Here is a 21,411-nt window from a genome sequence, read left to right on the forward strand (position 1 = left end):
CTTGTTTTAGGTCTATTCAGGTTGCCTGTCTCGGGTTACTTTTGGTAGCTTGTGTCTTTCTAGGAATTTGTCCATTTCATCTAGTCTACCACCTCCAGGGCTTGTTACTGTCATTTGCTTGTTTATTTGTTTAGTGACCTGCTGGATTATTTTAGTGCAAACAGTTCCTTCTACCCTCACTCCACAGTGTTGAGCTTCTGATGTCGGTTCCCCAGGGAGCCGCACCTGTGAGTACACCCATAGTCACTTTGGGATGAAGGTAGTGTTAGCACAAACAACCCTTTTCTACGCTTCCCTTGACTCCATTCAGCTGTTCAGATCGGGACTTGAACCCACATGTGATCTTTAGTAATTCCCAGCTGACCATTCTGATGTTTACAAAAATGCCCCTGGGACATAAATTCCTCCATAAACTAATCCAGTAAATTTGTGACCCCTTTGAAGGAGTAATTCCAAAGGTCGGTGTTGATATATAGTCTCACCCCAAGTGGGTCGTCCCAGTTGTCTCTCCCCTCAGTTCTCTCTTGTAACTTAGTTGTTGAATCTGTGAATCTTCTCCTAATTGTGGTTCACCACAACCTCTACTCTTTCTGAGATAGCCCTTTGGCTTCAACTTCATGGCCTGGTTGCAGATGTGGTCTATTTCTTTGGAAGAGATTGGTATCTTTCTGTTTTATGGCTTGGTTCTACCCTCAGGCAAGATTTCTGAGGCAGAACTCTGGAGCTAGGAGTGGGGACAATGGAAGGCTTCTTTCTGAGTGACACCCCTGCTTTCGAATCTGAGTACTTGATGGAAGGGGTAGGCTGTAGCCTAAATTCTAGGCTTGCCTCTCCTTGTGTGGAATCACTGCCCTATCAGCCAGAGTGAGAGTGATTGGATCACCAGTATTTTCCTTGATGTTTTGCCCAAAGATAAGGCCTGTCCACATTTGGGGACAGGGTGGGAGACAGGTGGCCTTCTGTTTAGATAGTGTCAGTAAAATGAACAGCAAAAGGAAAATATTTACTAAATATTTACTGCCTTATATATACTCAACATAAAATTCCTACTTTTAATGATATTTTTATTTGTGTGGATTCTCTAAGAGCAGTTAGAATTTGTTTAATATAAAATCTTCACATGTAGAATTAAAGTATAACATTTCTGGACAGGAAATGTATATATACCCCCAAACCATATATGAGGAAATCTAAAGGCTTTCTGGCACAGTTATTTCATACAGTTATATAATTGAAAGTCTCTGAATCCTAAAACTGGTTCTGTGACTCTGGAATCAACTTAATCTTTGGCAATCACTCTGCATAGGAGAGTAGAATATGCATAAAAACTTTTAATAAAGTTACAGAAAGCACTTGCAGTACTGTGTTTCAGATTTCACATATATTAAGCATTGAAAATTATTGATACTTACTAATTAAGCAATAATAAAATAATAACAATACACTTTAACAGAAAAATACAATTAATTGCTTTTTAAGCACTAAAAATTTGGCATGTCATGATTTATTAAAACATGCTAATGATTTTTAACTCTAAAATGATAGCTCTTATTAGTAAGTTGTAAGAAAAATGGTACTCTGCACTCTATTTGGGAAAACCAGAATGGTATGTTAAAAAGCAAATTAATTTTAGAATTTCACTTGGTTATACCAAGAAAAAAACAAGTGTCAGAATTTTTTATTCTGTGATTTAGAGTTTTATATATAAATCATAATTATTTTAACAGTTGGATCGTGCTCTTTAATTGTATAATTGCAGATAGTCTTATGAAGCCGAAAGCTCCTTAGCAATGTGAAGCAATGTAACTTTCCTAAGTTATTATTTTCTTATGATTCTTTTCTAAATACTTTTTAGTTTCTTCTGTGTTAGTTTAGCTTCATAGCTGTGTTGAATAGGGTGTTAATAACTTGAAAAAATAATTAATTTTGAGGTAACAGTTTGTTTTGATTTTCCTCTTATAAGCTGTTTGAACTGCTGGGACCTGATGGACTTGAACTTATTGAGAAACTCCTCCAGAACAGAATTACGATTGTGGACAGATTTCTTAATTCTTCAAATGATCATAAGTTGCAAGCTCTTCAAGGTAAGAAGTGTTCAGTGGTAATTCTATTTTAAAGGAAAAATTCATTGTTTAGCAGTCTATTTAATACAATTATACTTTTAATATTCTTTGGTTGATTATGTAGCTTACTGATACCATTCTCTTAAGTAGATTTTAGGTGTGGCAGATTATGAAACAAGTGTCAATGCCCTAAATAGGGTATTATGTCAGAGATTCTGTTTATGTTTAGGTATAGCAGAAGATTTGGAAATACAAAAAAGAATTTTAAGGAAATACATACAGTGCTTCGAGTGGGTCAAGTAGAGTTATAATTTATAACCACTTTTATTTTGAAAACTTTCAGACCTTAGTAGTGGTGCAAGGATAGTGTAATGAATACTCACGTACTCTTCATGTAGATTCACCATCACTAACATTTTGCTTCCACCCCCCCATTATCATTCTCTACACACACACACACACACACACACACAGGCATATGCACACATGGGCACACACATATGCACATTTAAAATTTTTGCTGAACAATGACTAGAAGTTGCAGACATTATAATACTTCAGATACAAAATTTCAACATACAATAAGAGTCTCCTGCTTACCTGAAATACAGTTATCACACCCAGCAAGTTGAACATACACATAGCTATGTATTACATATGTTTGAAAACCCCAGAAGAATTAGAAAGAGTTGTCAAGCAAGCTAAAATTTTTTTTTTTTTTAAAAGCCTGACTTACTATGAGACAACTGATGCCAAACTCAGGTTTTAGGTGGTAAGTAGGAAAACTGAGTTTCTTACCTTTACCCAAATGTCTTTGCCAGCTTTATAAATAGCTTGGAATTTTTAAAAAGTGCATGGGCATAAGAAATTAGACCCCCTTCTTCAAACTAGTCAACATTTACCCTTCTTTTATGTAAGTGACGTCACCTTTTCCTTATGAGTGTGGCACTGAAAGGAAATTACAAAAAGAGCCTTAATTTAAATCCAGAATTTCTTATGGGTTTTCTTTATCCTACACTTTGATTACTGATAGTTGCCTTGGAGTTACTTTGAGATTTCTAGAAACTTTGAAGATTGGAGTTTAGCCACTTCGTCTTTCTGCAAGTCTCTTGGTTCTTTAAGTATATTGAACACTTATAAACTACCTTGCTGTAAGAGGACTTTCACCTGTTAAACAGTGCTTAATCAGACATTGCAATAAGCCAGCAGAACTTAGGAGCATTTAAAATGTGTATCTGCCAGAAGAAAAGGAATGAATTTAAATATCTGGCCTTGCGATGTAATTTCTGAGGATTTGATGTTCATTTTGTCAGCCTTTTAAGTGCTGATACGTACTGATTCCACCTTTTATTAGTGCTAATTTATTAACGAAAAGTTCAAAATGAGTTCAGCTTCACATATTTTTTTAAGAAAGCTGTGGATGATGTTAATGTTTTGTAGTTTCATTATGTCCATTTTTGTTTAACATTTATACACAAACTTTATTCTACTAGGATAACTTTAAGAAGCAACACACTTTTTAACCTAAAACCAAATATTAAATTTGAATTATTAAAAAATATTTGAACCATCAGTCTGCCCTGAAATATTTTCTACTCTTCTCAATCAGCTTTTACTCTTTTAGTCTATGCTAGATTGTTACTAATGTTGCTACTATTTAAGAATAATAATTATACCATAGAAAATTGGGGACATTTAAACAAACTTCTTCTAAGGACTGTGGTAAAAGAAGAGCTGACAAATGAGCATATTAGGTTTTTTGTGTATCTTCATTAAAGATGATTTTCCTTATTTTGGGGGGGAGGGAGAAAGAAATATTCTTGAAGAAAAGAATCATTAGACTCTGTTACTTTATCACTGTTCTCATCCATTTATATCTTTTGATATAAATTTTATGTTAACGATCCTTCAAAATTCTCTTAAAAATACCAAATTGTATTTGTATTCTCTATTAAGCTACCTTAGTAAGACAGCTGCATCCTGCTCTTTTCTCTGTTCCACAAAATCATGGTCTTAGAGAGCAATAGCTTCCTGCCATTTAGCATTTTCTAGCTTTCATACTGATTTTCTTTGAATCCTTTTATCCAGATATATATACATCCACCCTACTTTATATCTGTTCTTATAACCAGGAAATGTAAGGTAGGTGAGAAGTGGCTGGGTATTGTGTACTCACTGCTAAATTGAGGATAGTTGTGAGTTAAATTCTGTTTTGGGGATGGTTGTAGAGAATGTTTAGTACGAGGTGTATCATAAAATAAAAATTAAGTTAGCTCATGCTGTCAAATGACAGTGTTTTGAGTAGTTATACAAGACTTTTTCTGTCATAATAACATTTTAAAAGGATACAAGCTGTACATGTTCTTCAGTAAAATTTTGTTTTAGAATTGCTGTTAAGCTTATTCGTTTCATTTCTTCTTGTCAATCTCTACAGTTAACTAAACCCAACAAGGAGAATCATGCACTTAAGCATTTGTGCTTTATAACTTGATTTTTAAAATCACCTATTATGTTCAATCTTATGGAATTTCAATATATTCTGATTGAGGCCTTATAAAGCTATCAATGAAGTAGACATATTTTCTTCTTATAATTTTAATTTCCTTATTTTGATGATCACAAATGTGTCCAGTAGTATTTTGTTACTGTCACACTTGTTTAAAATGTTAATGTCATTAGCATAAAATATAGTATGTCACCCAAAGTATTTAGTTTCACGTACAAAATATTTAACATTCATTTATAGTAATAAGTACATGGCATTATTCACATTTTAAAAAATCCTGCTTAATATCTCTGTCATTGAATGTGTGACTTTGAAAGCAGGTTAATTTTTTTCATAGTTCAGAGTACATTTGAAAAATGCCAGTATGTTGCTTTCTTTCTCTAACACTGAGAGTTAGTTGGTTATAAATTCAATCATTATAATAGTATGTAAGATTTATTTATAAAGTAAAACATATAAGACTTACTTAGAAAAATACTTTTGAGCTCTAAAATGTAGTTCTAATATAGATGGGATTATATCTTATTTCATAATTTTGAGATGTAATCTTTATTTCTCACTTTCCTTTTTGCGACTTATAGAGCCATTATACGGAGGGGTTATTTCATGTGATTGAGAGTTAAAATGACTTATTCAAAATAATGTAATGAGATAGTGACAAATGTCTGAGAATTGTGAAGATTTGACTTAGAAAGCTAATTTCCCCCTCTTGATGCTAAGCTTAATTCCTTCCTTGTTCTGTATTGGATCTTGGAACTTGATAAAATAACTTGCACTGTGCTCCTTCAGAGTATGGACCAATTCCATTCTTCATTGTCTTCCTAGCCTAGCAGCAGTGCCTGGCACCTAGTAGGTCCTTAACACAGTAACAGTATTGACTTGGTTTGCTTTCAGTGACATTCCTATCAGTTCTTTTAGGTCTGCAGTGAGCCAAGATACTACTACTTGGAAAGATTGAATTAAACACAGAAAGTAATCCTGTTGGAAGAAAATTTTTCCTGTATATTGAGTTGACCAACCACAGGTTTAAATTGTACCTTGTAAACACTGAGCTTTGATTGACCTGATTCCTCTTAGTGGTTCTAGACTTCTTCCATTTTTAAAAAAACTGCATTTCCCAAATCAAAACTACAATGAGGTATCACCTCACACCAGTCAGAATGGCCATTGTTTAAAAGTCTACACATAATAAATTCTGGAGAGGATGTGGAGAAAAGCGAACCCTCTTGCGCCTTTGGTGGGAATGTAAATTGATACAGCCACTATGGAGAACAGTGTGGAGGTTCCTTAAAAAACTAAAAATAGAACTACCATACGACCCAGCAATCCCACTACTGGGCATATACCCTGAGAAAACCATAATTCAAAAAGAGTCATGTACTAATATGGAGGTTCCTTTAATAAACTAAAAATAGGGAATTCCCTGGTGGTCTGCTGGTTAGGACTCTGCACTTCCATTGCAGGGGCCTGTGTTCGATCCCTGGTCAGGGAACTAAGATCCCACAAGCTATGTGGCGTGACCAAAAAACAAGAAAAGAAAAACCAAACTGAAAATAGATTGACCATATGATCCTGCAATCCCACTCCTGGGCATATATCTGGAGAAAACTCTAATTTGAAGGGACACACGCACCCCAGTGTTCATAGCAGCACTATTTACAATAGCCAAGACATGGAAGCAACCGAAGTGTCCATTGACAAATGAGTGGATAAAGAAGATGTGGTATATGTATGCAATGGAATATTACTCCACTTTAGAAAAGAATGATATAATCCCATTTGCCTCAACATGGATGGACCTAGAGATTATTTATTTTTTTTTAACATCTCTATTGGAGTATAATTGCTTTACAATGGTGTGTTAGTTTCTGCTTTATAACAAAGTTAATCAGTTATACATATACATATGTTCCCATATCTCTTCCCTCTTGTGTCTCCCTCCCTCCCACCCTCCCTATCCCACCCCTCCAGGCGGTGACAAAGCACCGAGCTGATCTCCCTGTGCTATGCGGCTGCTTCCCACTAGCTATCTACCTTACGTCTGGTAGTGTATATATGTCCATGCCTCTCTCTCGCTTTGTCACAGCTTACCCTTCCCCCTCCTCATATCCTCAAGTCCATTCTCTAGTAGGTCTGTGTCTTTATTCCTGTCTTACCCCTAGGTTCTTCATGACAGTTTTTTTTTTCTTAAATTCCATATATATGTGTTAGCATACGGTATTTGTCTCTCTCTTTCTGACTTACTTCACTCTGTATGACAGACTCTAGGTCTATCCACCTCATTACAAATAGCTCAATTTCGTTTCTTTTTATGGCTGAGTAATATTCCATTGTATATATTTGCCACATCTTCTTTATCCATTCATCTGATGATGGACACTTAGGTTGTTTCCATCTCTGGGCTATTGTAAATAGAGCTGCAATGAACATTTTGTGGACCTAGAGATTATTATATTACGTGAAGTAAGTCAGACAGAGAAAGACAAATATCATATCACTTATATGTGAAATCTAAAAAAGAGATACAAATGAACTTATTTGCAAAACAGAAGTAGGCTCACATAGAAACAAACTTACGTTTACCAAAGGGGATGGGGAAGGGAGATAAATTAGGAGTTTGGGATTAACATATACACACTACTATATATAAAATAGATAAATAACAAGGACCTACTGTATAGCACAGGGAACTATATTCACTATCTTGTAATAACCTAAAATGGAAAAGAATTTGAAAAAGAATATATATATATGTAGCTGAATCACTTTGCTGTACATCTGAAATTAACACAGTATAAATTAACTATAATTCAATTTAAAAAACGGTTAAAAAACCTACATTTCCATGAAAAGGTGGATCATACTGTTTCTTTATTTGCTTTAGTCATCTTCTAAATATATCCTGAGCTGTATTTTAGTTTTATTTTATTTCATGTATAAATTAGTAGTGACATATAGACAATTTAACAGAGTAAGGCCTATTACATAGGGAAAAGTATCATATATGTAAAGAATATCTTTATTTTATTATTATGTTAACAGTAAGTGCTAATTAGTATTGATAATTATATTTATTGAAATTATATAAACAGATTTCAAAATTGTGAAATAGAAGTTTTAGGTTTCTGACGTTATATCCAAGAATTTATAACATTAAACTATTTAGTCTGTAAGAAGAAAATATCTGCTGACTTTTCCAAAACCAGTATACCATTTAGAAATTGTGATTTAGAAAAACTCTCCTTAAAACATATAATTGAATGTGTCAGTTAAAAAAAAAAAGAATTCTTAGAGCATTGTGCTATCTTATGTTTTGGTGAGAAGGAAAACAATGGTTTTCCTAAAGGTTAAGCTTGTAAAATATGATCTTAAATTTGCTTTGCAGACAATTGCAAAAAAATTTTAGGAGAAAATGCTAAACCTAATTACGGTTGTCAAGTCACTATTCAGTCTGAACAAGAGAAGCAGTTAATGAAACAGTATCGCCGGGAAGAGAAAAGAATTGCCAGACGAGAAAAAAAGGCTGGAGAAGATGGAGAAATTGCAGAAGGACTCCTGTGCTTTGATCCTAAGGAACTGCGGATACACAGGTAATAAAAGCCAGAAGCTGAAAAATGCTTGTGTTGTAATTGCTACTTTAATGTATCATTATCATTATTTAGTTTAGTTTTAACAAATTAGATGATTCTTATTTCTAGTCATGTTTTCTTACAAGAATAGAATTTTGTTGTATGAAAACCTAATTTTCTGGGATAAAAAATCAGTGATCCGCTTAATTAGAATATTCTTGGTTGCATCAACGTAGGTGAGAGATTTTGGTGCTGTGCATATACCACTAGGTTAAACTTTATGAAGCGTACACAAATTTATTTTGAGACTTTTTTCTTTCCTACCTTATTGAATACATTTTCCCATTTTGTTATCAAGAAGTAGAAAGGAGAAAAATGAAATAAAGGCATTATTATACATGGCGTTTAAATATTGAAACCCATTTAAAAAAAGGATTTTACACTTTGTTAAATATCTTTGGATTGTGACAAAGAAAATTATAAATAAAAAAACATTAAGTCAAACTTATCAGATGATGTTATCTAAAAATAGTACCTGAAAATGTGTTGATGCTTATATGGTTACACAGAAAATTTCAGGATTGCTAATAACTTCCTTTGTGTAGTTTAATTTCTTCACTTTTATAGTGGAAGGCTGCGTGAAATAGTTATTATAATGACTTTGTTTTAGTATATGCTTTCCTTTGCAAGATAAAAATTACAGATTTAGCCTATTATTTTTGTATTTACAGAGAGCAAGCACTTATGAACGCTAGAAACGTTCCAATTCTGAGCAGGCAGAGAGACATGGATGTTGAGAAAATACGTTATCCACATGTTTATGATTCCCAGGCTGAAGCCATGAGAACATCTGCATTCATTGCTGGTGCAAAGGTATGCATTGGTATATGACCACTTTTGGATAACATGTTTGTTCTGAGGAAATGACACATTGATTGTCCCTGTTTCTTTTGTGATTCTAGTACTAGTTGACTCTTCTATGCTAAATTGTATTTTTAAATATTGAGGAAAATGAGATAGTGCAGTTTATGTAAAATTCTTAGCGCATGGTAGGTTTTCAAAACATATTTGTTCTCCTCCCTTTCATTATTTATGCATCTTGTGTTTTTGAGTTTTAGCAGTTGCATCACTTTTTGCCTAAACTTTACACTGTGTATTGCACATTTTAACCTGGCTACATGACTACATTTGTCTTCAAGAATACCATCTAATTAATGTACACTTAAAATTCATCAACATAATATGGTTCGTGTGTTATATGAGATATCTGATTCATGAATGCTTTGTGTGTGTGGTTTTTTTGTTTGTTTTTGTGTTGTTTTTTCTTGTTTTCCTTTAAATTAGCTAAATTTATTTACCAGTGCTATGTCATAAAACAAATAGTGTTCTTTTTTCTCTCTTTACTTAAAGAATCTTTACCAAAGTAATTGTTCTGTTTTGTATTATTATTGGATTTTAATTTTTGATGTTTATAGATGATTTTACCAGAAGGAATCCAAAGAGAGAACAACAAGATATATGAAGAAGTAAAGATTCCTTATAGTGAACCAATGCCAGTTGGGTTTGAGGAAAAACCAGTTTATATCCAAGACTTAGATGAGGTAAGATTATCATTTTATAAAGTCGATATTTTTGATGCTTGTTATGTTTTTGAATGCATTCGTATTGGAAAAATTATTTTTAAAAGTTAGTTGATTAATACAGTAAAGAGATACATGCAGTTGGTTACTAATGAAGTAGGGGAGTTTAAATTAAAAAAAACACATATATACATATATTTCTTTACACATTGAACATATTTATGTATATTTTGTGTATGTATTTCTATAATTTTATGTTTATTTTGGTTATTTTAGCTAATATTTCATTTAACCTACATAAGCTGACTTAAGTAAACTGTTTTAAAGGATTCATGTATTGATAGGTCAAATGTTCAACCTATGATAAAATAGAATATTATTTGGGGCCAGGACCAAATTCCAAACTATTTAATTAACTTTCCCTCAGCTTTTAAATTTTGAATAATTTCAGTCCTATGGAAAAGATGCATGAATAGTACTATTCTTATACCCTTTTGTCTTGATTCACCATTTGTTAAAATTCTGCCATATTTGCTTTATCTCAAAGTAAAATATTTCTTCATTTAGTTTAAAGTATATACATTATTTAAGGTTAACCTTTTCATCAGCAAAATGGAGTTGCTTTATTTTCATATGTATATTTCATATGAAGTCATTCAGAAATATCAAATAATATAGGCAAGCAAAAGGAGCAGCAAAAAGAATAACTACAGCCAACCAAAATTGACTCCATTCTATACATGTGTGTGCATGTTTGTTTTGTTTTTACAAAAATAGAATTATATGACACATTTTGTTCTGTTTGTATATATACTTATATACATCTTTCTATGTCAGTAGACATATTTCTACAGCATCATTTTAAATCACTATACAGTATTCCATTTTATGTCTTTATTAGTTTTAAACCAATTTGTTATTATTACAATTTTAAGTTGTTTCCTGCAATAAGTTTTTATAATAGACTAAAATTATAATTAAATCTTATATTAATGGGTTTCATCCTGTGCATCAGAATTATCTGTAGAACTTTTTCAAAATCCAGATGCCTCGGTCCCTGTTACATCATAATCTCTTGGGAGGGGCCCACATATCTATATTTTGAATATGATTTTTAGAGCTCTGTAGTTGATTCTGAAATGCAGCCAGGACTGAGAGCCTATAGGATTAAATAATTATGTATATAATTCTTGTTAAACCTTACCAATCATTAAAAGGATTATCATCATGAAGATTTATTTAATTTTATATATGTTAATTAAATATTAACATTTTTTCATATAAAAGCATCATTGACATGCATTGTCTATGTAATGAACGAGCCAGGCTTCTTAGTTTTTTTCATACTTATTTCAAATAAATACTTTGTTCACTTTAATTTAGATTATAGGAGTAAAAGAGATTTCTGAATGGGTTAATTCCATCTGCAGCCTTAATGTCTCTTTGCCATGTAACCTAATACACTTGTAGGTTCCATGGATTAGGATGTGAACATCATTGGGGATCATTATTCTCCCTGCCACACATGATATGGATGACCACAGTTCAGCTGTTAACCTGTTGAAGGACATCTGTGTTATTTACAGTTTTTGGCTGTTACGAATTTTATGAGTCTGTTTGGGCTGCCGTAACCACAGCCTAGTTGGCTTAAACAACAGACATTTATTGTTTCGCAGTCCTGGAGGCTAGAAGTCCCAGATCAAGGTGCCAACAGATACGTTTTCTGGTGAGGACTCTTTTCCTGGATTGCAGGCAGGCGTTTTCTCTCTGTGTCCCCGTGGCCTCTTCTCTGTGTGTGTACACAGAGAGACCTCTGGTTTCTCTTCCGCTTCTTATAAGGACACCAGCTCTATCGGATTAGGGCCCCATTCAGATGACCTCATATAACCTTAGTTACTTCCCTGAAGGTCCTGTCTCCAAATATGGTCACTTTGGGAGTTAGGGCTGTAATTTATGAAACTTGGGGGGGACATAATTGCATCTATAACATGGTTAAAGCTGCTCTAGACATTGTTGTACAGGTTTTTGTGTGAACATAAGTTTTCATTTCTCTGGGATAAATGCCCAAGAGTGCAATTACTCGGTCATATTGTAGTTGTGTGTTTAGTTTTCTAAGAAACTATCACAGTTTTTTTCTAGAGTAGCATTTTATATGCCCATCAGCAATCGAGGATTATCTAGTTTCTCTACATATTTGCCAGCATTTGGTGATATCACTATTTTTAATTTTTATTTTAACCATTTTAATTCATATTTTTATATATTATTTATATTTTTATTTTAACCATTCTGATAGCGTGTAGAGAGTTCTCACTGTGGTTTAAATTTGCACGTTCATAAGGGGCAGTAATTGGGGAATAATACATTCAAATGCAATGTGTCATTATAAGTACATAAGTAAACTGTTTGCCGTGTTAGCAATGTAGATAATGATCCCACCAGATGTCGTTAACCATGGATATTAATATAGAGCTCAGGAGAAAAATATAGATGTTAACAGAATGTGAATTTAGTTAGATGCTTCTGTTGGTTTGGATCTTTTTTATGCAAGGCATAAAATCTTTAAAATCATAGGATGTTTCTGTATCAGGAAAAGTGCTCTTGAATATGGTATCTTTCTCTTTTCACTAAGATCATAATTGCATGCCATTCCTGACAGTCCTATGGAACTATAGATAAAACAGTTTTATGTCCTCCCACTGACTGAATGTCGCATCAGATAAATTTGTCCTCTCTACTTAAATTACTTCTATAATTTGATTAAAAAGATAATGAGAATTTTAAAATTCTAAAATGATGTGCAAATTTTCTGTTAATACTGTTAAATAGGTTTTATACTTTCTTGGAGAGGGAATAATCTAAAAAAAAAAAATTGATGGATTTCTGTATTAGAACTCACTCAGTTGGAAGTTAGAGAAACGAAACTGAAATCAAGTTTTAGCAATGAAGGCAGAATGTTGGCTTTTCCAACCAGAATGTGCAGGAGTAAAGCTGCCTATGTGTCCAGATGGATATATAGGTTCACATGATGTCATCAGATCTTTTCCTCTGTCTTCGTCGTTCTCTTTCTCCATCTCTTTATTTCCTTTTCTTCTCTTTCCTTTCCCCCTTATCTCCTCCTCTCTCTCTTTTACCCCTTCTCCCCATCCTTTTATTTCTCTGGTTCTTTTCATCCCAACTCCCAGATATGCTTTCTCCATATAATCAGGGAAGAACATAGGACGGCAACTCCAAGCATATCTGCTTCCCTCTCCTCTAATTCTAAAAGCAAGAGGGTTTTCCCCACAGAAAACCCCTGGGATGCCATCAAGAGTCAAGGAGGAGCTTACCAAAGAAACATGAGTGCTGTTATTACCTTAAAAAGGAGAAGGAGAAAGATGCTAAGCAGATGGAATTATGTCTTTGATATTTTGGTGAAAGAGTGAGGTTTGCTTTTTTGTTGGTGTTAAGTAAGTTGACTGCTATCTATTTCCACAGTTGGGAGTTATATTTTTTAAATAGCCAATAGAGTGTTATTCAGCAGAATTGAAATACTGATCCAAATATACTGTTTAGTTTGGAAAGGTAATATAAAAGATGCATATAATGTTTCATTTGAGAAGTTAAGAAAGTTGAGTCCTATGAAGTCTGAATGTAGAAAATTTGAGATTTTCTGTGACCCCAGGTTATTGAATTCCATGCTTACAGGCTGGGTTCTGGGGGAAATGATGAATAGGGTATTATCCCTGATCTTAAGTTATTCTGTGTAGTGTATCTGCCCCACACCATTTCCATAGAAATAACTAATACAGTAGGGTATGTTGTACAAATTTCTATGGCGGCACAGAGAAGGCAGACTAAGTTCACAGAAGAAGCCATCATGAAGGTGAATGAGGGCACAGGATTTTGCCAGATAGACAAAGAGGATGGGGGGTGTAGATGAAGGATGCTCCATGAAACAGTTTGTGACCTTTTGTAAACAAGTATTTCAGTATTATTAGCATGTAAGCTACATGTGGAGAGTGGCAGCAAATTAGTTTAAAAGAGACTTAATAGTGCACACGAAGGGCTTTGAAAACCATAGTAGGTTTAGACTCAATATTGTAGGAAATGCTACTTCTTAAAAATAAAAGTAAATGATCAAGTATTTTCACTTCCAGAATTACTGTGGTTGCAATAAAAAGCTGATGATTGAGGGTAGAACTGCTGCAGTAGTTCAAGGGAGAAATGCTATGTGCCTGAATGAAGAAAGTGGAGCCTATATAGAAAGTGGGACAGTGGAGAATAGTTTAGCTGTTAGTACATGTAACGTCTGATGACTGGTTTAAGTGACAGGAGATGAAGCAGAGAGAAGAAACTGGAATGACATCCAGGGTAACATGGGCGAGTGCCAGTATCATTTATTAAGATGAGAAATAGGAGAAAAAGAAAAGGTTTCTGCATGTTAAGTCCGGGAGGCAGTGTGTTGGTGAAGCGCAGGGCCTGTGAGTCCAAGCTGACAGCTTGACTCTTGGCTCCCCACATTCTAGCTGCGAGGCTTGGGGCAAGTTTCTCTCTGAGACCCAGTGTTTCACTTGTAAAATTGCGATGATAGTACCTACCTCATAGTTTTATTGTGATGATTATATGAGTTAATATATGTAAAACACTTTTAAGTGTGTTGAGTACTTAAGACATTTTGGTAAAATGTTTGCTTAAAATGATAAATGTAAACTGACACTGTGAGAGCAATCATAGTATGGATAAAATGAAAAGACTTATTGTTTCTTTGGAAATTATATTTATTAAATAAACTACTTCTGTGTTCATTTATGCTCCTCAGCTATTCTGTCATTCCAAATACATAAGTCACTCTATGAAGACATAGGGTAGTTTTCAGTTAATTGATAGAAACTAAAGAAACCAGTCATTATAATTATTAACGTTTGTGGTTATCGCAAGACTTAAAGTTTGGGAAAAGGGAAATAGAAGAAGTATAAAAAATGTTACTTTTCCTTTGGTTTTACTTTGTTCTCTGAGCCTGAGTGCATCCTAAAGCTGAAGAGTTTAATGACACAGTTTGATTCAATCAATTTACAAAGGCAAGAAAGCTAAAAGAAGCATCCAGAGAAACACTTCAGAATGTGAATCTTTTTTATGAGATCAATTTGAACAAGATAAAATGTCACTAAAATCTGGACATAGGCCCAAATAAAAAGCCTTTCCCTGAAGCATCCCACAGCCTGCTTATTATACTGTCAAGCATATCATCAGTTTCATCAGAACATGACCTTGAATCACTAGCTGCCTTTTTAAGAGGTGGTATCAAGAAATAGTAACAAAATATAAAGTTTAAAACTGAAAAGTGAGTTTGCAGTGTTTTTCACACTGATAGGGATCTTAGCAAAGAAGATTTCATAAATTTCATGATGAAGGAAACAGTGTGGCAAAAATTAAATTTCTAATCATTTTAACAAATTTGAATTTCCCTTGATGCATGCATAGCCTCACCTGGCAATTAAAGCCATGAGTGTTCTGATAAATTTGCTGCCATATTTGTTTGTCAGATTTTTCACCACTTATTACCACTAAAACAAATAAATGAACAAACAAAACATGTAGATGTAGACTCCTTCTACATCTATTGTAAACTCCACAATACATTGTTATTCTTTTTGCCTTAACAGTCTTTTAAAGGTATCATTTAAGATATCTAAATAATAACCAGGAAAAGTTTTTATACTCGTGCACCTATCTGGCACCTTTATGCCTTTGTGTAGGTAGATTCAGATTTCCATCTGGTATTCTTTTTTTTTTTTGTCTTTGTTCTTGAAATATATTTCATTTGTTATGGAATTCTAGGTGGACAATTTTTTTTCTAGTACTTAGAGATGTAGCTGCATTGCCTTCTTGTTTACATTGTGTCTGCTAAGCATGCCCTCATTCTTAATCTTCCTCTCTATGTAATATGTCTTTTTTTTTCAGGTTGATTTTTAAGATTTTCTTTGTATCACTGGTTTTAGGCAGTTTGATTATGATGTGACTTTGTATTAGTTTTCTGTTATTGTATAAGAAATTACCAGAATACTAGAGACTTAAAATATCCATTTATTATCTCAGAGTTCTAGAGGTCCAATTTGGGTGGGCTTGACTGGGTTCTCTGTTCAGGATTTCACAAGGCCCAAATCATGGTATTGGCTAGACTGAACTCTCACCTGGAAGCTCCGGGGAAGGATTCCCTTTCAGATTCATTCCGGTTGTTGGCCAAATCTATTTCCTTGCAGTTATAGAACTGAGGTCCCCATTTCCTTGCTGTTATTCTTAGCTCCTAAAGGCTGCCCACATTCTTTGGCATGTGGCTCACTCCATCCTCAAAGTCAGCAAAGGCTAGCTCGAACCTCTTGTGTGCTTCAAATATCTGACTTCTCCTGGCAGCTGAAAAAACTCTCTGCCTGTCACTACCATGGTGTGGTTTTCTTCAGGTTTTTTTTGTTTTTGTTTTTTGTGCTTGGCATCGGTTAAGCATCTTGGATCTGTGGATTTATAAAAGTTTTCATCAAATGTGGGAAATTTTCAGCCATTATTTTTTCAGAAATTGTCTGCCCCCTTCCTTCCTTTCAGGAACTCTTATCATAGGTATATTAGGGTTCCTGAAGTTGTCACACAGCTTAATGATGTTCTATTAACTTTAATTTTGTTTTGTTTTGTATTTTTCTTTCTTTATGTTTTATTTTGGGTAGGTTTTACTGCCTTGTCTTCAAATTTAGTATTCTTTCCTTCTGCAGTGTCTAAAGTGCTGTTAATCCCATCCAGTGTGTTTTTCATCTCAGTCATTGTAGTTTTATCTCTAAAAGTTTGATTTGAGTTCTTTTAATATCTTTTATGTCTCTACTTACACAATCATTTCTAGAGCTTAGGGGGTCATAAGACTTTTTCTGTAGAGGAACAGACAGTAATTATTTTAGGCTTTGTGGACCATATAGAGTCTCTGTTCCATATTTATTATTGCTTTTTTATTAAGGTACCCTTTCAAAATATAATAACTATTCTTAGGTTATAGGCTGTACAAAACAAAACAAAACAAATGAAAACAGGCCTCAGGCAGATTTGGTCCACAGGCCGTAATCTGCTGAATCTTGCTCTAGTTTCTTGAACAGTCTGTCATTTATGTTATTTCTGGATTGGTTTTAATCAGTTTTTCTTATTTCTTATGATAATTTTTTTTCTGGTTTTTAGTTTGTTTGATCCTTTTTGACTGAATCCCAGAGATTGTGATTTTACCTTGTTGAGTACTGAATATTTTTCTTATAAATATTCTTGAGTTTTTTTCCCTGGGACATAGTTAAGTTACTTTGGATCGGTTTGATTATTTCTGGTCTTGCTTTTAAAATTTCTTAGGTGGACCAGAACAGCATTTTAGTCCAGGGCTAATTTTGCCCCACAGCTGAGACAAAGTCTTCTGAGTACTCTACCTAATTCTCAGTTAATTAGGAGGATTGCTGCTGTGGCTGGTGAGAACAAGAACTATTCCAGATGCTGTGTGGTCGGGTTTGAATTTGCTTCCTCTAATTCATTCGGATGGTTCTTTCCCTGTACCTTGGGTAGTTTTCTCATATATGTGTGCTGTTTAGTACTCACCTAAAGACTTGAGGGAGACTCTCTGTAGATCTCTGTAGCTATCAATTCTCTCTGATTATTTTTTTATAATAAAAATATCTTCCCCAAAAGGAGAAACTCAGCTCTAGAGAATAAAGTAAGACATAAAGCTGATGGAATAGAACGTGAAGCTGTGTTTTAACAGAATCTTCAGTGTTTATCTGTGGATTTTATTTTTCTTTTTTAAAATCTGTGGATTTTATTTTCTGAACCAAAAGCAGCAGATAAATCTGGAAATTGGGAATTACAGTCAGCCCTTCATATCTGGGGGTTCTGAATTTGTGGATTCAACCAACTGTGGATGGAAAATAGTCAGAAAAAAAATTCCAGAAAGTAAAACTTGAATTTGCCACCAACTATTTATATAGCATTTACCTTGCATTAGGTTTTACAGTAATCTAGAGATTACTTAAAATATACAGGAGCTGCGTACAGGTTATATGTAAATACTACACCATTTTATATAAGGGACTCAAGCATCTGCATATTTTTTTTATCTGCTGGAGTCCTGGAACAACCCTCTCAGACACTGAGGGATGACTGTATAGCAAGACAAAAGGTATGTTTTCCCACCTCTCTTCTGAAGGAGGCTAATGGCTAATGCGTTCCAAGATAAGTTGTTATCAAAGGAAGGAAAAAGCCTTCTTCTCACAGTTAAATTATGAAAAGTAAGGTTTGTACTTTCAAGTAAGGTTTTAAGTAAAATGAGAAAGGAAAAAGGAGTTGACCCCACCTCTCCTTTTCCATTCTTTACCTACGATGGCGGTTCTCATTCGGCATTTTGCCACCTCCCACATCCTCCTCAGGAGACGTTTGGCAATGTCTGGAGACACTTATTTGTCACATCTAGGAGGATGCTGCTGGCATCTAGTAAATATAAGCCAGGATGCTGCTAAACATTATACAGTGCATATGACAGCCTCTCACAACAAAGAGTTACCAAAATGTCAATAATGCCAAGATTGAGACGCCCCTAAAGAACAGAGCTGTCCGCCAGAACTTTATGCCGTCCATAGTTGGATATCTGGAAACCTGGTTTTTTTCTCTTCTTCTTCTCCTCCTCCTCCTTCTTCTTCTCCTCCTCCTCTTCTTCTTTTTTTTTTTTTGGTCTCTTCTAAGCATTGAGCAGATCTAAAACTATTACAGAATAAGTTTGTTAAAACTTTTAAACTTCAGTCACTTCCTTCCTAACTTCTTTGATGTTGTTTTCATGTACTTTAGTTCTATCTTGTTTTAGTTTTTACACCAGATACTATTATCGTTATTATTATTTTATAGTCAATAGTTATTTGGATTTCCTATATATTTTGCTCATTGTTTTTTAATTTTATCTAGTGCTTTCATGTTCTGTGACTTTTCATTGCCTAAATTTTCTTTATTGGGAATCTGGTGGTGGCAGATTAAGTTTCTTTTAATTTTTGTTAATCTAAAATACCTTTATTTTACCATTATTTGCAACAGATATTTTAGCTGGTAATAGAATTCTAAGTTCACAGTTATTTTCTCTTAGCATATTAAAGATATTACTATGTCATCTGCTTTTCATTTTTGCTTTTGCAAAGTCTGCGATCAACCTAGCTGTGATTTGTTTTAAGGTAAGATTTCTCTCTGGTTGCTTTTCAGATCTCCCCTTTGCCCTTGGAATTTTCTAGTTTTACCACCATGTTTCTAGATAAAGCTTTCTTTTTAACTTCTTACTCATTTTCTCATTCTGTTGTCTGCTTAACATCAGCAGACAAAGAGGAAGGAAAAAGGACTTTATGTTTTTCATGTACCTAAAACATGGCAAACATAGGTAGATAGTATTTTTAAAAAATCAGCAAGATGTTTCCCCTGTCTTCAGTGAGCTTACAGCATAGTTGGGGGCATAAGATGGCATCTCTGTTGAGTATTTACCAACAGTATACTGTGGAATGTACTAAGTACGAAATCAGTAGTTTGGATTTAATGTAATCTTAAATGGAAGGCAGAGGGATCAGTGCAGGTTATAGCTGTTAATGAAGATTTTTTGGAGAACTTGAGACTTTAGTTGTTTCTCGACTGCTGTGATCTGGGGGATTGGGCTTTTTCTGAAGAATGACAATGAACTGAACAATGTTTTTCATGATGTGGGGTGTATAGAGAAAGGAACAGTTCCTGATTTTGTGTTGAAAACTTTGTGTAGACCTTGTATAGAATATTGGAGATTATGTCTTGTCCATATTACTTTGTATATAGAAACTTTAAAATGGTATTTTTCTTATAAAAACTTGGCCATTGTCAGGAGGGCCATTATGTTATGTATTCAAGTATTATTTAAAGTATTACTATGGAAAGTGTAAGGAAAATCTTTAAAATTTCTCAGCTTGCTCTCAAAAGTAATTGGGATTGGATTTTGATGCACTCAGTCTGCTGTGTGTGAAAGTATGCTTTTGATAATATGTTGTCTTCTGTTTTAGGGGTCAATAAATGTTCAATATGTAAAAATTTGTTCCATTAGATAAGCTTTCCTATAAATGAGATTTTTATATATTTTTGGCTCAGCAAGTATTTAAATTATATGATTAAAAAGTAATGTTTACTTGCTATGAAAGTTCACTATAGTTCAAATATATGAAATAGCTAGGTCTCATTTGAAGGGAAGTGCCATTTATTTTTTCTTTTCTAAAAAAGAATTAATTGTGTCTGTATGCCCTGAACTTTTTCAGGATTGCAGTACCATAAAGTCTACTGGGAACACTTGCAAACAGCTAACTAGGAAAAGGGCACCAGCTGCTTGAAGAATACCTGCTAAACTAAGGAGAGTTATACCTAGCATCTGCCTAGCATCTAGCTAGGAATAATCGAACAAAATAACTTTCTTTACAACCTATACTTTATTGATTTTATGGGGAGGGAAATTAGAAGACAGAGCATTAAAAGCATAATGGCATATTGAGCTACACCAGAATGATAATTTTAGAACTCAAATGAATTCAGAAGTCTGAAAAGTAGATGAATTTAGCTTATAATGTGGGAATTTCAAGTTGCTTTAGAAATGGACTTAGTCCATATCTTCCAACATATCTATGTATTGTGGTTACACAGGCCTATCATAAATAAACAAATATTGGGTATGATTGTATTGCTACTCACAGGTTTTCATTATTTGTCTCTGAAAATATGTACGGATTAGTTATCAGTCATCAGCAGTCATTTCTTGAACTCTTGATTAATGCAAGGCACTGTGCTATGGTGGGTACCAAAAGATTTAGAATTATGATCGTGCCTTTGAGGAACTTACTATCCCATTAGGCAAGTAGAACTGATGTTGAATTCTCAGCTTCACCATTCGCACATTTTGTGGTATGGATCAAGTTACATAGCACGTCTAAATTTGTTTCCTCATCGGCCTGTTTATTCTGAAAAGATTACATGAGTCAGCACACAGAATATGTGTAGCACTATCTGTGATATATTTTGGGAGATTAGCCACCCAAACTGCAGTATGATATTGCAATCCTGAAAAAGTTCAGGGAGTACTTTGAATCTTTCTGTTAAGAGACATTGATAGGTGGAATTATTTTGGTATAAATAACTTTAAAATTCCTCAAAGATGAATACTGAATGTAATACAGAAGACAGCTTTAAATTAATAAAGATAAAGCACAGGAACTTGCATTTTTTTAGTTAATACTGTGCATTTCTTTAGGTACCTTATATCACATTATTTAACTTAATTACCTTGTATAAACACTGAAAACAAGAGGTTTTGGAGAGGACAAGTTTAAATTTGATCCAATGGTGCAAATATCAAAGAGTGACTAAATAAACATAGGTAGGTCACCTTGCTTTTTGCATTCTCAGCAAGCTCTTACATTCTTGATAAATTTCAGAGTTGTATGAAAATAATAATTATGTAATTTTGGGTAATTTTAAATGTATCAGAGGGAATCAATATATAAAGAAATCTTAATGAATTCTTAAGCAGTCTGCATAATATCATGTTTTATTGCATATCTTTCATGATTTCTTTAAATGTTTTGTTTATCCTTTAAATCTTTACATATTACACAAGAAGTTCAAGTAAAGCATTTATCTTACAGGGGGTCCCCTTACCT

The 21,411-nt window shown here is 33.9% G+C and overlaps 1 protein-coding gene across 4 annotated transcripts in view; it reads left to right on the forward strand.

The window, feature by feature from the left end:
• ASCC3 (activating signal cointegrator 1 complex subunit 3) overlaps positions 1–21,411 on the forward strand; it is a 334,732-nt gene that overhangs the window by 62,859 nt on the left and 250,462 nt on the right. For all 4 annotated transcript variants that reach the window (XM_027089736.1, XM_027089749.1, XM_027089725.1 and 1 more), the window contains 4 exons: positions 1,964–2,084; positions 7,955–8,159; positions 8,870–9,011; positions 9,614–9,739. In XM_027089736.1, the coding sequence (XP_026945537.1) occupies positions 1,964–2,084; positions 7,955–8,159; positions 8,870–9,011; positions 9,614–9,739 (594 nt within the window). The remainder of the gene's footprint in view (positions 1–1,963; positions 2,085–7,954; positions 8,160–8,869; positions 9,012–9,613; positions 9,740–21,411) is intronic.

This window comes from Aethalodelphis obliquidens, unplaced genomic scaffold (genome assembly GCF_003676395.1).
Source record: "Aethalodelphis obliquidens isolate GAN/ISIS:26980383/991018 unplaced genomic scaffold, ASM367639v1 scaffold3, whole genome shotgun sequence".
Lineage (NCBI taxonomy): Eukaryota > Metazoa > Chordata > Mammalia > Artiodactyla > Delphinidae > Aethalodelphis > Aethalodelphis obliquidens.